At 43.8% G+C, this 18,735-nt stretch overlaps 1 protein-coding gene across 2 annotated transcripts in view; it reads left to right on the forward strand.

The window, feature by feature from the left end:
* Nucleotides 1-898: 898 nt before the first annotated feature.
* The window catches only part of LOC147605436 (uncharacterized), a 28,966-nt gene continuing 11,129 nt past the window's right edge, over nt 899-18,735 (forward strand). For both annotated transcript variants that reach the window (XR_015265186.1, XM_086793649.1), the window contains exons 1-4: nt 899-3,827; nt 3,991-4,242; nt 9,547-9,627; nt 9,726-10,400. Coding sequence is in view for 1 of the 2 variants with exons in the window: in XM_086793649.1 (XP_086649775.1) it covers nt 2,487-3,827; nt 3,991-4,242; nt 9,547-9,627; nt 9,726-10,400 (2,349 nt within the window). In the remaining variant the exon portion in view is untranslated. The remainder of the gene's footprint in view (nt 3,828-3,990; nt 4,243-9,546; nt 9,628-9,725; nt 10,401-18,735) is intronic.

Consider the following 18,735-nt stretch of genomic DNA (forward strand, 5'->3'; position numbering starts at 1 on the left):
CTTATTTCTTATATTATGGAGGAAAAAGGAATGTATAATGTAGCCATTGAAAAGTGCTCCTTTACTTTCAATTATGCAACACCTCCCAATGTCAAAGATAAGCATGCGTATGCATGTGAGTACATATGCAAGTGCAAGCATGTGCACGCACACACATGCACACGTGTGGGCACACTCTTGTGCACACACATGACAAGAAGGTGAGAGGTAGCAAAGCCATGCCTTCTTTTTGATATGCAAGGGGATATGATAAAAGCATGTTTAAGTGTACCAAAACCATGTCGCGAGATTATATGCAACACATAAGCATGCCAAATGCTATGAGGAGAATGCGAAGGCACATGAGGGAGTATGTATGGGGGAAGTTTTGAGGTAGAAAGGTAGAATGTGAATGCACATGAAAGCTTCCACTATTTGAGCCAAGAGGAGACGTACTTAGTTTTTTGAATTCAAGGTGGAGCATTGTTATCATTTACAAGATCAAGGACAAAGCACATTAATTGTTGCAAACATATATAATAGCTTCGTCACATGGGCAAGGAGTGTTAATCATTGCATTTGATGCTTCTTCCCCTCGGCTGTTTTTTTTTTTTGGAAAACACAAACTTAGCATGTTTTTCTATTGGATTCTTAAATGCTCTATGGAGGTGTCACTTGCCTCACAAACCACAATATGGTTTCTATATATCTGCTTTGCAGGTGTGAGGACCCTTTGCATCTAAGTAGTTAGAAAGCTAATACATACACACATACAAACATTGGAAGGAAGTCATGACGATTTCACACTAAACTTCAGAGCATCTTTGTACAAATTGTTTCTTCAAATCATTGTTTAAATGCAAGGAATGTTCCCAAAAACACATGACGTGTGTGGGGCTTTCTCATGCTATGCTTTCAGTGAAATGGGTCATGGGTACATGGGAGGCAGGGCAACAGAGCATGTCCCACGTAGCGCGAGAACACCCCCTTTTTCCATGTTGAACTGAAATAATATTACTCACCTACTCACTTTTTGTGCATAATAGCTTGGTAGACACAAAACCATACAGACCCGAGTTCAAATTGACCCCCCGTGCCGTGCCCTCACATCTCCTGGCCCCCTCCCCCCCCTTCTTACATCATAAGGTGGGGGATTAAAACCATGAAACAAACCCTCTAGAAAAGAAGAAGAAGAAAGGCAATGGACTTTTCAAAATTAAGGTTTTCTTTTGAGGGTTAAATTGTTCATCCCTTTGATACTACATTGCCCCACCGTCCCCACCGCGTGCACCTCTCTCGGGAGACGTGGATTTTTCCCATCCTTCCAATTGGGCGATTCCCTCGGGGGCCCCATTTTGGGGGGGTGTATTCCTGGCCCCGCTCGTCTCTCTCCTCTGCGCAAGGTGGGTTGTCTCCACATTATTTTGCAGTGGTAGCTCTGGCGTAGCATCCTTTTCCCTCACCAGAGAAGGAGACGAAAGAGAAGGGTTCGGCTTGCCATTGTGCTTAACTGGGCGGCTTCGTCCCATCTAATCCCGCGCGCCTGTGCGAGCCCAATCATTGCTCAAGAGGAGGAGAGAAGAAACAAGGTATTGTGTCTTGCCCCTCTTAGGGATATCAGAGCACTGGCCTTCACTTATTACAGGAAATGCTTTGTGTATAGTTAATCCTCTTATCACAGTGCCTTACGTTCTTGTGTGGGCAAGTATGAAGATGCAAAAGCCTTAAGTCCTTATGTGGGCACCTCTCCATGTTTGTGTGTAATATGAAGATGCAAAGCCTTAAGTTCTTATGTGGGCACCTCTCCATGTTGGTGTAATATCATGATGCAATGTCTGCTGTACCTGTGGAAGAGGGAGTCTTTAATCTAATTAATTCCAATGGGTATCCATGATTGGCCAAGATTCTGAGGTTAATTTTAGTAGGCGCCAACGCATGGAGTTGCTAAAAATAGGGTCTCATCATTGCAAGCTGATCAGCATGGATTGTAGATTGCAAGGATCGAAACTGCAGCATAATTTATCACAAGGATTGAAATACGGACGTTGAGACATCCAGAGATATTCTGAGCTAATGACTTCCACACATGGGTCTATTTTGGAGATGGCTTACATCAACTGTAAGCAATCAATAGGTATTCACATGCAGATATGGGTCTATACCAGCTTAGTGTATCAAGAGGAGATTAACCTGGAAGATTCAAAGAATGTCTGATGAGGATTTCATTTGAATAAAAGTGGAGGATAAGGCAATGGGCTTACCCCTTACTCTTGGAATAAATTTGGCATCTAAATGAAGGGATTGTTATGTGGGTCTTAAAGCGCAAGACGTCAAAACACTTCGACATTGGGCCTTTGATATACAAAAGCATGGGTTTGCAGCCATTCAAGGGGTTAAAGATGTTGCCTAGAAAGATGTTGCCTAGAAAGACCTCTTAATTTTCCTTTATTTTTTTGGAAGGAATTTGATTTTGCTCCTTGGAAGGAATTAGGAGAGCTTTTGGGGCAATGGGTTTGTTGCAGCCCCCTCGTGGGGATGCTGATGAGGAGGCAGATGCATTTGCTAGTAACTGCTCATTGAGAATGGATGAAGGCAACAGCACCACAAGTGTGGCTCCTCAAGGTAGCTTTGTTAGTTATGGCAGCAGCCATGGCTATATACAATATGCTTCCATTGACAAAGACAAGTATTCTGAGTGTCTAGGAAGGGCTGACATTTTGAACTTACACACAAATAAAATTGCCGAAGGTCACAGAGCCAGCCATTCCACCTCGAAATTTGGAAAAGTGGGTCAGAATTCACATTTCCTGAAAGACCCACTCAACAACAGCAATCCTGCCTCGATCATCGTTGGTTTCAACACTCAGCAATCTTCGTGTTCAGAAACAAGCCTAGGGCAAAGTACCGAACTTGTGAAGTCAGTGCAGCTGGATTCTCCTACAACAATATTGCAAGAAATTAAAGACCAGTCGTCTGGGCCATTGCGAAAGAAAACCCCCTCTCCTCTCTCAGATTTACTCTCTACTAGTAATACTGGTTTTCTTGGACATACAGAAGCGGAAGCTGAAGAAGTCAAGGATGGGCAACACCATTCCAAGGGGATTAACAATTCACAAGATCCATACACAAAGTTTGTCTTGGAAGACACAGGCACAGGTTTCTGTGTCTATCAAACAGAAAATAATGGAAATTGCATCAAGAGCAGCCCATTGTCCATACCTTTGTCAGACCGAAGCTGCAATGCAGGAAGAGCTGTTGAACTGGGGTACACTCGTTTACAGACAGATGGTCCTTTGCTTACAGACAAGGAAGTGCAAGCATTGCAGAACACCATGGTGGATAACCATTTTCAACAACAGCAGTCTTCTCCAAGAGTGCTGCAGGGTGACAGGTGGATTAAGGGAACTTCATATCAGCATTTCTCCCAGCAAGGACTCTCCTTGACTCTTTCTTCATCACCCCTTGGTCCTAAAGGCACCTCACGGGTAAGAAGGTCACCAAGTATGACCGAATTTGGACAGTTGGCCACTGCAGTGACATTCACTCCTGCATATAATGTGACTCCCCCATTCAATCCAATTTTGATAGAGAAACGGGCTGGAAATGGTGTGGCTGGAATCAGGGAGAGGGCTCTGCAATTGGAAGATAACTATGATGATGTACAATCACACCCACCTTGTAGGCCAGGAATTCTTTGTCAAAGATGGAGTTACGAAGCTGTCCCGTTAGTGCAGATGGGATACAAGCCAGTAACAAGCTTAAATGGTTCAACTACGAGGAGGTCCCTTGTGGGATCCTTTGAAGAGTCTCTGTTGTCCGGCCGTTTTTTGGCAGGAAAATCTTGCCAGGTAGTTATTCCAACTTTTACTTAGAAAATCTACACATCAATGTATCATACCTGGCAGTACATCAGGTGTATAATGCTGTGCAAATAAGATCTACTTGACTTTTATCTTGTGGAATAAACTGTGCCGGGCTGCATAGATCATACTATTTTTGGATTTTTTGCAGAGATTGGAGGGGTTTTTGGGTCTTCTGAGTGTGACTGGCGGATGTTGGTCACCGCCACTACAAAAGCTTCCATTTTCTGTTACTTGTGTGGACGGAGAGAGCTCGCTACTCTATTATGCATCCATTGACCTTATTAAGAATGCCACCAGCGTGAGGCTTAAAGGAAACAAGGCAAGAAACGCTGGCTCTCCAGATGATGGTCCAACAAACAAAAATCGTTTGAGGATTCCGATTAGTGGCCGCGTGCAGTTGGTATTTTTCTCTTCGTGCGTGTGCGTGTGCGTGTGCGTGTGCGCGTGAGAGAGAGAGAGAGAGAGAGAGAGAGAGAGAGAGAGAGTTTATATTAACGTCCTCAAAAGACCCAAAGGATCTATGAGAGCTCTGTGTAACAGGATACAACGTGTAGTGTAAACAAGAGAACACTCACAAGAAGTAGGATCTTTCAAAGCACAAAACTTCAAAACTCAAATTGCATAGTAACAGAGATAGAGAAGAATATTGTATTATTGAAGTGATATAATAGATGGCAAATGAATAGAATCGGTACTTCAATGGACAAAATTTAGCAATCTTTCGTGATGAACAGAACGCACCAGATAGAGAGATATGTGCAAAAATAGAGAGAGAGAGAGAGAGAGAGAGAGAGAGAGAGAGAGAGAGAGAGAGTCGGACACAGTATTGGGTCCTGAATACCCTCTGTAGGGCCCCCACCATAGATGGTGTATTTGCTTTATTAGAATGATGAACAAATAATGCAAGTATTTATAGATCTTATGACTCTTGACCTTCAACCTTCACCTTGGCTTTAGGCTTCCCTTTGGCTGTCTTGGCCCTTGGAATTCTGCAGCCCTTTGTGAATTGTAAGATGATGAAATGAGATGCTAGCCTTTGCTTTTATAGGCTTTTTATGTGCTGGTCGGTGGTCTCTTACAGGAGTTGGCCTGCTGGAATATTCACCTCACGACCTGAATATTGCCCTTTTTAATGGGTGCTTTTCACATCATGATCTGGCTGCCTTGCTGGGCTGTCCAGCAGGCTGCCCATGGGCTAGAGCCCACCGTCTGGCCAAGCCATGAGGGCTGGCTGACTGGGCTGCCCAGGCCATAGGGCTGGCCGACAGGCTGGCCAAGCCACATTGGCTGGTCGCCTTGCTGTCCAGGTCCCTCCAGGGTTGGCCGAGAGCATACCCAGCCATAGTGTTGGCTGTTGGGCATTGGCCATGGCTTCTTGGCCCCTAAGATGGCCCATAAGGGATATATATATATATATATACCTAGATGAATCCAGGACATACCCGAATTTGCCTTGATAGGCTAGGGTCTAATACCCTGACTAGGGTGGGGCAAAGGGCTGCCCCTTCTTCTACATGCAACTACATGCTCTAAGACCCAAATGCTTGGTATTTGGCTACAAGCCAAACACCTGGAACACTTGTCATCATTCCAAAGGGTGACTCATAGTACAGACTGGCACTGCTTCATGTGCGGGACTTGCACGCCTGACCAAGACCATGTACGGGACTTGTACACCTGACCTTGGACGCTTAGAGTGGAACCCTGGCTGACTCGTCCTAGACTGGGGCTCACAAGGGACGAGTTTCCACTCCATGTCCCACACCTGCCGCATAGAAAGAGAGGGGGAGAGAGAGAGAGAGAAGGAGACGGAGAAAAAGGGGCTGGAGTACGGATTCTTTTTTTGGAGTCTAGAAACCAACCACACAAATGAATTTTTTTTTTTCTGGTTTTCTGGCTGAATCTTCACATTGGAAGAAGAAGGCTGGCTCTGATACCAATGTAACATACGGAAGCTTGATGAATAGAATCGGTACTTCAATGGACAGAATTCAGCAATCTTTTGTAGACGAAGATAACGCACAATATAGAGAGATATGTGCAGAATAGAGAGAGAGAGAGAGAGAGAGAGAGAGAGAGAGAGAGAGAGTTGGACATAGTAGTGGGTCCCAAATACCCTCTGTAGGGCCCCTACCATGGATGGTGTATTTGCTTTATTAGAATTATGAACAAATAATGCAAATATCTCTGGAGATCTTCTAACTCTTGACCTTCAACCTTTACCTTGGCTTTAGGCTTCCCTTTGGCTGTCATGGCCCTTGGAATTCTGCAGCCCTTTGTGAATTGTAAGATGATGAAATGAGATGCTAGCCTTCGCTTTTATAGGCTTTTTATGTGCTGGTTGGTGGTCTCTTATAGGAGTCGGCCTGCTGGAATATTCACCTCAGGACCTGAATATTGCCCTTTTTAATAGGCGGTTTTCACCCCATGATATGGCCACCTTGTTGGGCTGTCTAGCCTGCGCAGGTTGCGCAGGCTGCCCTCTTTGCTGGGCTGGCTGCCCATGGGCTAGCCCACCGTCTGGCCAAGCCATGAGGGCTGGCCATAGGGCCGGCCGACATGCTGGCCAAGCCACATGGGCTGGCCACCTTGCTGTCCAGGCCCCTCTAGGGTTGGCCGACAGCATGTCCAGCCATAGTCTTGGCCCCTAAGATGGCCCACAAGGGATACTCCCTTGATAAGCAAGGGTCTAATACCCTTTCTGGGGTGGGCCAAAGTTTTGCCCCTTCTTCTACATGCAACTACATGCTCTAAGACCCAAATGCCTAGTATCTGGCTACAAGCCAAACACCTGGAACACTTGTCATCATTCCAGAGGGTGACTCACAGTACGGGCTGGCATTGCTTCATGTGCGGGACTTGCACACGTGACCAAGACCATGTACGGGACTTGTACACCTGACCTTGGACGCTTAGAGTGGAACCCTGGGTGACTTGTCCCAGACTGGGACTCATAAGGGACCAGTTTTCTCTCTAGGTCATCTTGCACTTGCTGTACAGATATGTCCACGTGGCATCCAAGTGCGGGATGCACATGACATCAAAGCCCCACACTTGTGTGCTCTTGTGAAGGGAGCTTTGATGGCTGATCTGGAATTGCTAGAACGGAGGCTTTATGCTAGTAGAAAGTGACGACTGATGAATTGTGTAGAGAAGGGACTGGCTGTCTATCTATATAGGCCTATATATATAGGGTGGTTATGACATGACCACGTAGGTCTATGGTCATAGCCGTTGCCATTGTTTTGCTGTGTAGACTTAGCCCCTAAAGGTGCACTAGAAATTGCTATGCGGATTTTCTACCTCCCACAGCTCTTTGGATCATCTCGGACCCCGCAATGTCAAGGCAAGGGCAGGGTGTTCAAGAGTAAAGTCAAAACTACTCCGTGTGTGGACCCTTATGTGTCACAAAATTCCTCATAGCTTCTGTTTTCTACTGTTCATGTGTGGCATATGGAGCCTGACATGACATATATGTATGGTTGGTGGAGCTTGACATGGTGTGTCTATATGGCATATGGAGCCTGACATGACAGTACATGTATGGCTCATGGAGCCTGACATGATGTGATTCCCTGGGACTAGCTATCTTGGAGATCTTCTGTTTTTATGTTCTGCGAAGGTTCCGGAAGGATCTTGAGCCCTGGACATTTTAGCTGATACAACTGTGCAGATGGGTGTTTCTTCCGGTCTAGCTGTACTCATGTGTGTGCATGACTTTGATTTTATATTTGGATGACTTGTCTTGTTTGCCTAGACAATGCCTGAGATTGCTGCCTGTGTTGTCCATGGGACCGTGGACGCCTGGGCACCCTGTGCACATGTATGTGCACACTGGTTTGGGACTGACAGGTGGTCTACATGTGTTTTATAGGTCGTAAGTGTCCCTAAAAACCCAATTTACACCTTTATGATTTCACATACTAATAATTATGGGTGCAGGTTCACACACACTTATAAGTGACCGGACAACTCGTAAGTTGTGAACACTAGACAGGACTTATTTAATACACGTGGCGGCCAAAAGACGGGCTCGGACAAGATTTGGGCCATTTGCATGTAGGCCCAATCTGGACCTAAAAAGCACATGTTTCAACTATTCTTGGCGGAGGAGCTCTATTGTTGAAGGGGAACTCCAGTTTTGCTCATGCACATGCTTTCTGGATGCATGGGAGAGCTGGTCGACCAGTTTTACAGACTGCGACAGCCATCTACCACGACAGAAACTCACCCGGTGTATGAGAGATGCTGGCCGACTGACAGAGAGAATAAGCTGATCATTAAGGCGGAGATTTGATGGATATAATGCTCATTTATTCTCAGATTTGCAGATCAGCTGTGGAGAGAATCGAGATGTGTGGCACTCATTAGGAGCTTCATAATGATATATAGGATGCATAGGACATTTTCATTAGTTAGGATTATATTTAAGTTTTAATGTATGGACACTTATAAGTGACTTTAGGATGTTTATTTGGTGTGAAGACTTTTATTAAACTTTCAGCTATGAAGAGGTACGTGCATCATCTTTGTGCCCAGCCTTTCACGGGTGTCTCTACTGCAGCGACAACATATTGGCATCACAGGTCAACCTAATAGTTCATTAATTCTAAGTTCATTGTCTCCCTGAATTTGTGGATGGGCACTGGCCATGGTTCGCAGAAGCCCCCACAACACCACAGTAAAGAGCTCTGCAAGGATAGGCATGTTTATGCAACCTTGCTCAGATTGTGGGGGGATAGCAAGCTACTGCACATGGTTGGCAAACGTGGCCACAACTTCCCCATTCTTATGACCAGTCATTCACTAGAGGTCTTTGATCTTCTGAACATACTATGGGTGGAGAAAATTGCTGCTGCAACCATGTGTGGATAACTTCACCCTCATCATTAGTATGAGACATCTGGAATTACAACCATGTGGATGCTCCCCCTCAAAGATTGGAATATCTTGGTTTTTTTCTTCAGTCTTCACTACTTGGAAGAGGTCTCCTTTTTTTTTTTTCTGATGAGTAGATCCACCTGTAGGTACGATATTGGATGCCTGCTTGAAGGCAGCTTTTTACATGTCTGGTAACACCAATGGGTGGCTAGCAAGGGTTGAACTTGGGACGTCCCCCTACCGAGCTCCAAAACCTGCACCTTTGGGCTATGCGCCCATTGGCTAAGAGGTGTCTTTCTTAGTTACTGATTGCTCTTGTTTGCAATTATATTTTTCATACTCCTAAAGTTTGGAAGTATGATAGTATGAAAATGTTTGAAATTTCCGGGCCTGCTAATCTTGGTAGGGTTGTTTGCCATTTTGCTGCATGTAGAACCTGGTATTTCACAAAAATGTGGTTCTCAAACATGTTGTGAAGAAAGCACTCGGCAGCATCATTTCTTAATTAATCAAGGCTGCACATTGTACTGACAAATATTTCAACCCTTTCAAAAACATATTATGGAAGGGCATATAGCATACATTGGGTTTTTTGAATAACGTTTGCAAATGTTGGATCAGCAATCATACGAGTATCATTGCACCCATGATGGATGATTCCTTAGTTGCAGCTATCTTTTTCTTTGTTCATTTTTTGAGTTATTTGGTAGCATAAAAGCCATTTCATTGACTATTTTGAGGCATGTTGACACATAGCATAATCAAAAAGTTGCCTGGTTTTTGAGCTCATCAAGTTGTATAAGCCACATCCTTGTCTGTACAGGTTCTGAGTAATCCGGAGATGACTCCTGTGCATACATTCTTATGTAGTTACGACCTTACAGATATGCCACCTGGAACAAAGGTATAGTATGGTCAGGAAAAAGATTTTTTTATGCCTACACCCCCTTGCACACACGTGCACACACCCTCACTCACTAGCTTATATTTTTCTTTTGTCAGACATTTCTACGGCAAAAAGTATTTCTATCAGCACCGGTATCAGGGGAGATGATTGGGAAGGTTTCTTTTGCCTCTGGAGAACACTCAAAATCTAATCCGGCCTCATGGGACGGCCTCAGCAAAAGTGAGGTTGTCTCTGCCTACAAAAGAACCAAAGGAGCGTCAGGGAATAGGAATGGTGCATTAGAAACATGTACAGTGCACCTATCTAATGCATTTGGAGGTGCTGAAAGTTTACTAGTAAGCTCTTATCACACTGAAAAGTGTGTAAACAATGCTGCATTGTCAGACAAAAGTAGTATGGTCTCCTTGAATGGAACTAACCATGAAGGAAACCATTTAAATTGCCAGAAGGATTGCAAACATTTTCTTAAAAGTTCTACCTGTAAAGAGGCATGTAATCATAATCTTAGGCAGTCTGAGAGAATACAGAGTAAGAAGAACACTGAAGGCAGTGGCAGTGTTTTGCGCTATGCACTGCATCTGCGGTTTGCCTGCCCACCTCTGAAGACAACTCAGCGGATGAAGAGGTCGGGCATACTTCCCTCTGACTCCCCTCAAGAACTGTTCTCTAGTGATGATAGCCTTGCTTTCGAGGACAAAAGACGTTTTTATTTGTACAGTGACCTTCGTGTTGTCTTTCCTCAAAGACATGCAGATTCTGATGAAGGGAAGGTAAATTGTATCCTATATCTGGCAGTTTGTTTCTTGGTTTAACTTTGGTACTTTACTCAAATAAATAATTTGGTATAAAGCAAGATTGATATGTTTTGTTTGCCAACTCAAGTGATAAGAGGGCTCATTTCATGGCTAACCGCACTTGAGGGGGGGAAATAATGAACAAGGGGTAAAGAATTTGAGAAGGAACGGGGGGATGTTTCGATGGCTCCCAAAGGCCGTGTCACGATTTGTAACTAATCTCTCTAATAACAGCCTAATCTTGATTATTAGTGAAGAGACACTATTCAAGGGTTGTGATAAGGAGCCACACCCCTGCATTTGGCATGTGACACATTAATTGTACCTCTTCAGGCCATATTTAAGAAAGACTTCTGTCTCAATGCAACAACACTTAGCTTTCCTCTCTATTTGTCTTTACTCTCAGTATTAAGTCTCTAAACATGTCTTATTAAATATCATTAGGCTAAGAAGTCCTTACAGTGATATTAGAGCAATCAAGCTCCTACATGTAGTATGCCAACTGCAAAACCCTAGCCCTAAAATAAGAAAACTATAACTCTAAAAATCAGCCAACCCTAACCCTAGAATTAGGCTTAGCAAGGTTTGTATGGAAGAAAGGGAGAGAATGCCTAGTCAATTTTGCCCAATTTTGCTTGATTTGTTATTTCCCCCAAATATGCAATAAGCTTTCTTCATTTTTTTAAAAAAATGATAGAAGGCTTTAGGCTACCCGGCCAGCATGTGTTCTTACCAGATCTTTGATCAGCTCTCTCCACCCCTTAAGAGGCATCATTTTATGCAAATTCCCTCTTCTAGGCTGAATCATCACCCTTCAAGAGTCGCCACCTTTCACTAAGAAAAGACAACTTTTTGATAAAGAAAAAAACATTACAAGCTAATGTTTTTACTATTAAGGCTTTTACCTTAGTCTTATCAAAACATTATTAAACATCCGAGCCACGTATGTGGCCTACACTCATCCAAGTGATCAAAGGTAATGTGGCCGCCTAGAGCAAGCACACAAAAAAACACCACCACTTGAACGTCACGTTTTGGACCTCTATATGCAAACTGGCTAGCCCGACCAGCGTGCGCACACTAACCAACTTCCCCAAAAAAAAATGTGCACCCCTTGGAATATCGGATAAACGGTTGAGTCTCCCTCCTCTTTATGCTTGCGTGCTTTAGCTTGTGGCTCCCCCCTCTGCAGCAGCACACGTGTTTGGCCTCTTCGTGCAGAATTCTCAAGTAGCCGGTTTGCACGATAGCCTATGGCAGTCATGGCTCATCAAGTGTGCTCTCTCCATTTAAATTTGGCGGTGAAATCATTAAAAAAAACATGTGGCATTTCCACGTGAGAGAAACCCATCATTTCATTATTTTTCGGCATAGTAGATATCAGGTGAAATGTTACATTTTATGGGTTGAAGACACCTACTTGCATTTGTCGAACACACCTCATCATTTTTCAGTAACCCCCTTTGCCAAGGTGGCTTATGGCCGAGAAATTTTATAAGCTCAGTTATCTCCAGGATTCTCCTCCTTGGGAACCTTCACTACTCTAGTGCCTTGGCTTGCACCTGATTTCTCTTCCCGAACATTTAAAGTCCAGGTAGCCACACCTATTGAAACCGGCCTTCACAGACTTGACGGGCAGTGAGCACAACTTAATGAGCTGGAATAATAAACTTTGCAAGAGAAAAAGAAAAAGAGATGGAGCTAGAGCGCTCCTGCACACAAGAGTCCAATAGGCCCCAAAGCGTGGCGCCCCCGCAGGTATTTATTTCTCTCTTGAAGTCGGCATAACCTTTGTACAACTTCCGGGAAGAGAACACCTTGTTTGACATAGAGGGAGTCTCTTCGAAGCTTTCACCCAATTTTTCACGTGGGCTACAATGCTGGGCCTTGGCCCCCTTTTTATACAAATTTTGGCTAAAAAGCCCAGCTTTTATTTTTTATTATAAAATCTCATTGAACGCTTTTGTTTTATTTAAAAAAAACTCGCACACGGGAGATTTTTCACTTTGCTTTTCTCTTTCAGCGTTATGGTTTCAACACTGCTCTCTCGCTCTCTCTCTCTCTCTCTCTCTCTCTCTCTGCGTTTTAGGGTTCAGCGCTGCTCTTTCTGCGTTTAGGTTTCAGCACTGCTCTCTCTGGCGTCTTTTTCTGCTGTAGCCTGGCGCCCCTGCTATGTGGCAGTGCCACGTCATCCGGACGGGCTGCCTGGCCTGTTGGGCTGTGCAGCAGGGCTGCCCTTGCTTTTGCATCACCTGGCTGTTCTCTACCCGCTGCCCTTGGCCACCCCAATGCTGCCCCGCCAGGCTGCCCCTTAACCTTTTTTATGTAGTCCTTTGGGTTGCCCTTGGGCTGCCCTTGACTGTGCAACAAAAGAGAGAGAGATGGTCTCAGGTGCACCTGCAAAACAGTAAGAGAAACATACCAAAAAAACACATACATACATACATGCACGTGTACATACATATGAGCATGTACACACACACCCCAAGCATGTATCTGCACCTACACACGTGTACAAACTTACACATGCACATACAGAGTAAAACATGATAAGTGAATGTAAAACATGCTTAAAACATAATCACAGTGCTTAAGAATAGAGGTAAAATACTCAGTCCTGTAACATATCCCCCTCTTAAAACAAAGCAATCGTCCTCGATTGCTTAGTCAAAGGATCTGCCAAACTGAAACAGAACCTAAGATAGCAATGAGAGAGCTATGTCCTGCCAACTGAAACAGAACATCCAGAATAACACAAACCAAATGTTATTCACAAAACCGGCTTCCACTTCGTGAATAGACATGTCCCCTTGGATGCTTTACCTGCTCCGCTCATGGCCATCCCACAGGACCCACGATCAGCAGTACATCATGAACATGAGTAAACACTGATGCATCAAAGCAAGCATACATGCATACCCATAAATACTTCTTGAGGTGTTCTCATATGTTTTTAAACCTTGGATTCCATAACATATAACATCTCAAAGGTATCTATATACATGCATATCAAACAAAAGTCTAGAATAGGCATCCCCATTCTCTCAATAGATCCATATATCCATGAATCAAACCATTTGACTGGTACACATATATCATAGAAGTCCCATAGGCAGATATACTGTCAGTTCAGTATCTCGGGTGTGCTAAGAAGAACACCAAGCGACTTCTAGATCTCATCCAAGTGAGCTCTGTGACAAGGGAGCAGAGTCACCCCCCTCTTGAGTAACAGGTATCCAGAATCCACAGCTGAACCTGTTGAAGCACTTTGTAAGGTAGGCTCCAAACCAAAAGCCTCGAGGTAAAGTTTTAGTATCCTCGGTGAATCTACTAAGTCACCCTCCTTCATCCACTTCGAATCCATAGGTGAATAGTTCACAAACTTCACCAGATATCGACGTGAAACTTTCCCTCTGACTTTTCTTTCCTTATGTGCCAAAATCTTTTTCGGTTGAAGAATCTCATCTAGTTCTTCTACCTCTGGTTGCGGCTCATCAACCTGATCTGTAGGCACCTCACCTCTGAAAGGTGTAAGAAGACTCACATGGAATGCATTATGAATCCTCCAATGATCCGGTGACCGAAGACGATAAGAAACATCACTCATCTTCTCAATCACCTGAAAAGGCCCATAATACTACATACTCAGTTTAGGATATAAGTGTTGTTTACCCTTCATCTTCCGAGTCTAGCCTTCTCAAATCTCAAAAGCACCCAATCACCCAAATCAAAAACCAATGATCGACAGTGAAGGTTTGCTGCTTTCCTTTGTTTCTCTTGAGTTCTTTGAAGAGCCAACTTGACCTTCTTGTAAGCCTCATCCATATTCTCCACAAAACGGTCTGCCTCAAAGATCTCATCCTTTGTATGCAAGATTGGTGGTACTTTCTTCCCGCCTTCCACAATCTCGAAAGGTGCCTTACCTGTTGAAGTGTGAATCGTGTTGTTGGAAGCAAACTCCACCAAAGGAAGGTACTTTTCCCACTGCTCCTTATGATCCGAAACATAACACTTTAGAAGATCCAATACAACTGAGTTGGCAATTTTTGATTGCCCATTTGTTTGTGGATGAAAAGGTGATGAGAACTTCAACAAAGTCTTCATATTCTCGAACAATGCTTTCCAAAATAAACTCGTCATTCAAGGATCTCGGTCACTAACACTAGATGTGGGCATCCCATGGTACTTGAAGATATTTGTCAAAAATATCCTTACCATTTGCTCTGCATTAATCTTCTTCCTGACTGGAATGAAATGGGCCTGCTCGTTGAAACGATCCACGATAGTCCATATGCCATCATTCCCACTCTTTGTCCTAGGAAGATCAAAGATAAAATCCATATCAATACTCTCCCACGGTCTATCTGGAATAGGCAAAGGATGAAGTAACCCAGGTGTCTTTTGACGGTCATACTTCACCTTCTAACAAATGATGCAATCATGAACAAAAGCATCAGCATCCCTACGCATACTAGGCCAATAAAAGAATGCCTCCAAAGCTTTCACTGTAGCCTCAATACCACGATGGGCCTGCATAAGGCGGAGCATGGCACTCTGTCATAACCTTCTGCCTCAACTGAGATGTGACACACAATTTGTCATGCATCATAAAAAATCCTTCTTTGAGAGAATAATGATCAACTCGCTCTCCTTCAGTCAAACGATCAAAAATCTGTTCAAAATCTACGTCATGAGCATACTGCTCTCGCATATCATCAAGTTCATGATGAAAGATAATAGAGACGGCGGCCACTTGTGGTTTCCTGGACAAGGCATCCGCAACCACATTCTTTTTGCCATCCACATGTACAATGTGAAAGTGAAACATGGACAGAAAGTTAGCCCATCTCATATGCTTCTCCAAGAGCTTCGTTTGAGTAAGGAAGTATCGTAAAGTTTAATAATCACTTTGAACAATGAAATCAGCTCCAAGAAGGTAATGCTTCCAAGTAGAAAGAGCATGAATAACCGCAAGAAGCTCCTTCTCATACACTTTTAGATTCCTTTCTGCTGATGACAAAGTTCTACTCTCATAAGCAATAACATGCCCATCCTGCATTAGAACAGCTCCAATGCTATTCCTACATGCATCACACTGTATCACAAAAGGCTTATGAAGATCCGGTAGAACCAAAACTGGACCAGTGGTAAGCTTTTCCTTAAGTTTGTTGAAAGCTTCCACTTTCTTCTCTGTCCATCGAAACTTTACATCCTTTTTGGTCAAGTGATGTAAAGGTGAAGCAATCTCTGCAAAGAATCGGATAAACCTCCTGTAATATGAACAAAGTCCCAAGAAACTTCTCACATCATGTACAGACTGCAAATCCGACCAATTCTTTATTGCTTCAATTTTTGCTGGATCTATCCTAACACCATCCTTAGACACTATGTGTCCAAGAAAGTGAATCTCCTGCATGAAAAATTCACTCTTTTTTCCATTGACAACCAACCTTTGTTTTCTAAGTTCCTCAAACACTTTGGTCAAATGCTCCTGATGCTCCTTCTCTGAATGAGAAAACACAATCATATCATCAAAGAAGGTGCCCACAAAAGCACTGTGAGGTCGGAAAATTCGATCCATCATCTTGTTAAAAGTCGCCGCAGCATTCGTAAAACCAAAAGGCATGACCAAAAACTCATAAAGTCCAAAAGTTGTCCTGAAAGCTATCTTGTGCACATCTTCTGGTCTGATGCGAATTTGATGGTATCCACTAATGCGACTGAAGTAAGCTGCTCCTTGTAACCGGTCCAAGATATCATCGATTCGTAGTATAGGGAATCTGTTCTTGAAGGTAATCTTATTCAGTGCCTTGTAATCAATGCACATCCGCCAAGAACCATCTTTCTTTTGTACCAAAAGCATTGGTGAACAATAGGGCGAAGAGCTCGGCTAAATCAACCCTTTGTCCAACAGATCATGCACTTGGCTCATAATCTCTTCTTGTTGGGCTGCACTTATCCTATAAGGTGGCTTATTCGGTGGCGAACTCCCAGGAATCAAATCAATCACATGATCCTCAGGCCTAGTAGGCGGCAACTCCCTTGGCAAAGCCTCTGAAAAACAATCTTGAAAACTTTTGAGAAAATCCATTCTTTCCTTGTCCAACTTAGACAGGTTAGATTCTGTTGTGTGCTGATTCTCTTTAACATACACTAAGTAAACAGAAAGATGTTTTTTCATTAAACGAGTCAAGAGTGAGTTCCTTATTCTTGTGAGTGAGAGTAATTTTCCTATTGAAAGTATCAACTACCGCTTTAACTTTATGGCACCAAAGCATACGCAACAAAACATCACAACCCTCCAAAGGCATAATGTAGAAATCATCCTCTCTGTCCATGTAAGTCTGCATACTGAGACACAGTTTCCCATGATCAGCGTAACCTCAACCGTATGTCTAGGACAAGCCAAAGTAGCCTCATGCAACACACCCATCTCGTCTGGTTTGATGCCCAACTTTGCCGCAAGCTCGGGGGTGATGAAGTTTGCACGAGCCCTAGGGTCGAAAAAGATCAAAACCTCCTGATTCCGAAGTCTTCCCCATGCTCTACACAACTCTGAAGATGCGTCTCCTTGCTTCAACCCGATCAAGTCAGTTCAGCAGACGGCTTCTGTTTCTTTGCTTTAGGCTCTTCCTGTGAATTATCTGTGTTTTTGAGTGCTCTCTTCGGACACCTATAGTACCGATGTCCCTCTTCTCCACAAAAGAAACATTTGTTTGGCAGCTATAAGTTTCTTTCCTTCATTTGTTCTTTTTTGGGGTAAGGGTTGAAATTTTCTCTTCCTGGATTGCCCCTTCTCTTGTGGTTCAGTGTCTTTGGTCTCCTTTGACTCCTTTGTCTCTTTAGATGCTTTCTTTGAGAAGAGACGTTGATCCTTGAACCCTGACATCTGACCAGTAAGCATGGCATATCCAGTCTGAGCATTTTCTATCATTTGTGTCATATTGGTGACCTTTGTTTTAATGCAATAGTCACGAAGCTCCTTGGGTAACCGACAGCAATACGTCTCTACCTGCTCAACCAGTGACACTGGCATAAAGGATGTGACCGGCAACAGAGCATTCCAAAATTTCTTGTTATATTCTTCCATATTGCTACAGTCTCTGGAATCTAAACGATGCCAAGCCGTCATAACATCCACCTCAAAAGTCGGTGTCAACCATAAAGGAGAAGATTTGCTTGAACTCCACCCAAGTGCTTGGTGCTATGCCCTGATGAAGAAGTGTCGATCACCATTGAAGAGCATTTCCCTTTAGGAAAGAAGCTGCCTTCTGTACCTTAGATGCCTCTGTGAAGTTACCACCAGAGAATGCCGCATCAAACTGTTGAATCAAGGTGAGAGCCTTCAAATGATCCTTTGCATCACTAAAAGTATTAAACTTCAATGCAGCACCACCCTCTTTATAATCTTTTGGCTTCTCGCCCGGAACGAGATTATCATAGGGATGTGGTTTGAGAAAAGAATTGCCCACAACATTAGACCCCATGCCCATCATGCCACCTCCCAGACTAGGCATACCAAAAGCACCTCCACCACCACCACCACCACCACCACAAGTTCCATACATACCTCCATACATACTTGGCTGTATACCACAGCCCCCAGTCATGCCCATGTTGGGTACACCCGTCATGGAATGAAAGACAGAGCCTCCGCCAAAGTAACCAGGATGAGAAGTATTAGCAGGGTTTCCATAGGTAGGTGGGGGAAAAGAAGAAGAAGAATAATCAGGGTATGGCTGAAAGTTTGGGTAGATGGGAGCCGAATGTTGAGGCTTAGCTTTCTTCTCAGACCCCTGCTTCCGTGGTTTAGAATCAACTTTGAAGTTTTGTGGAAAACGTGAGTCCTTCGCGAGTTCCATTAATCCCTCCATCAAGCTCTGCATCTTTGCTTCATAGGTAGCATCATCATCTTCAAGTTCTGGCATATTGGGAGGTATTTCTTGCTCGCTTTCCTGGTCTTCTTCATAGTAGTCGTCCTCTTCCGAAGACAAATCCTTCATCTCCGCACTAGTTCCAGCCATAGTATTAAGTGTGTCGACCACAGGCTCGCCCTCTTGAAAAAGTTGACGATAGATCCTGGCAATGGAACCTTGAAACCGGCCTTCATAGACTTGACGGGCGGTGAGCACAACTTAATCACACTTAAAACTCTTAATGAGCTGGAATAATAAACTTTGCAAGAGAAAAGAAAAAGAGATGGAGCTAGAGTGCTCCTGCACAAGAGTCCAATAGGCCCCAAAGCGTGGCGCCCCCGCAGGTATTTATTTCTCTCTGAAGTCGGCGTAACCTTTGTACAACTTCCGGGAAG

The sequence above is a fragment of the Cibotium barometz genome, chromosome 59, assembly GCF_041138505.1.
Source record: "Cibotium barometz isolate CiBa-2024 chromosome 59, ASM4113850v1, whole genome shotgun sequence".
Classification (NCBI taxonomy): domain Eukaryota; kingdom Viridiplantae; phylum Streptophyta; class Polypodiopsida; order Cyatheales; family Cibotiaceae; genus Cibotium; species Cibotium barometz.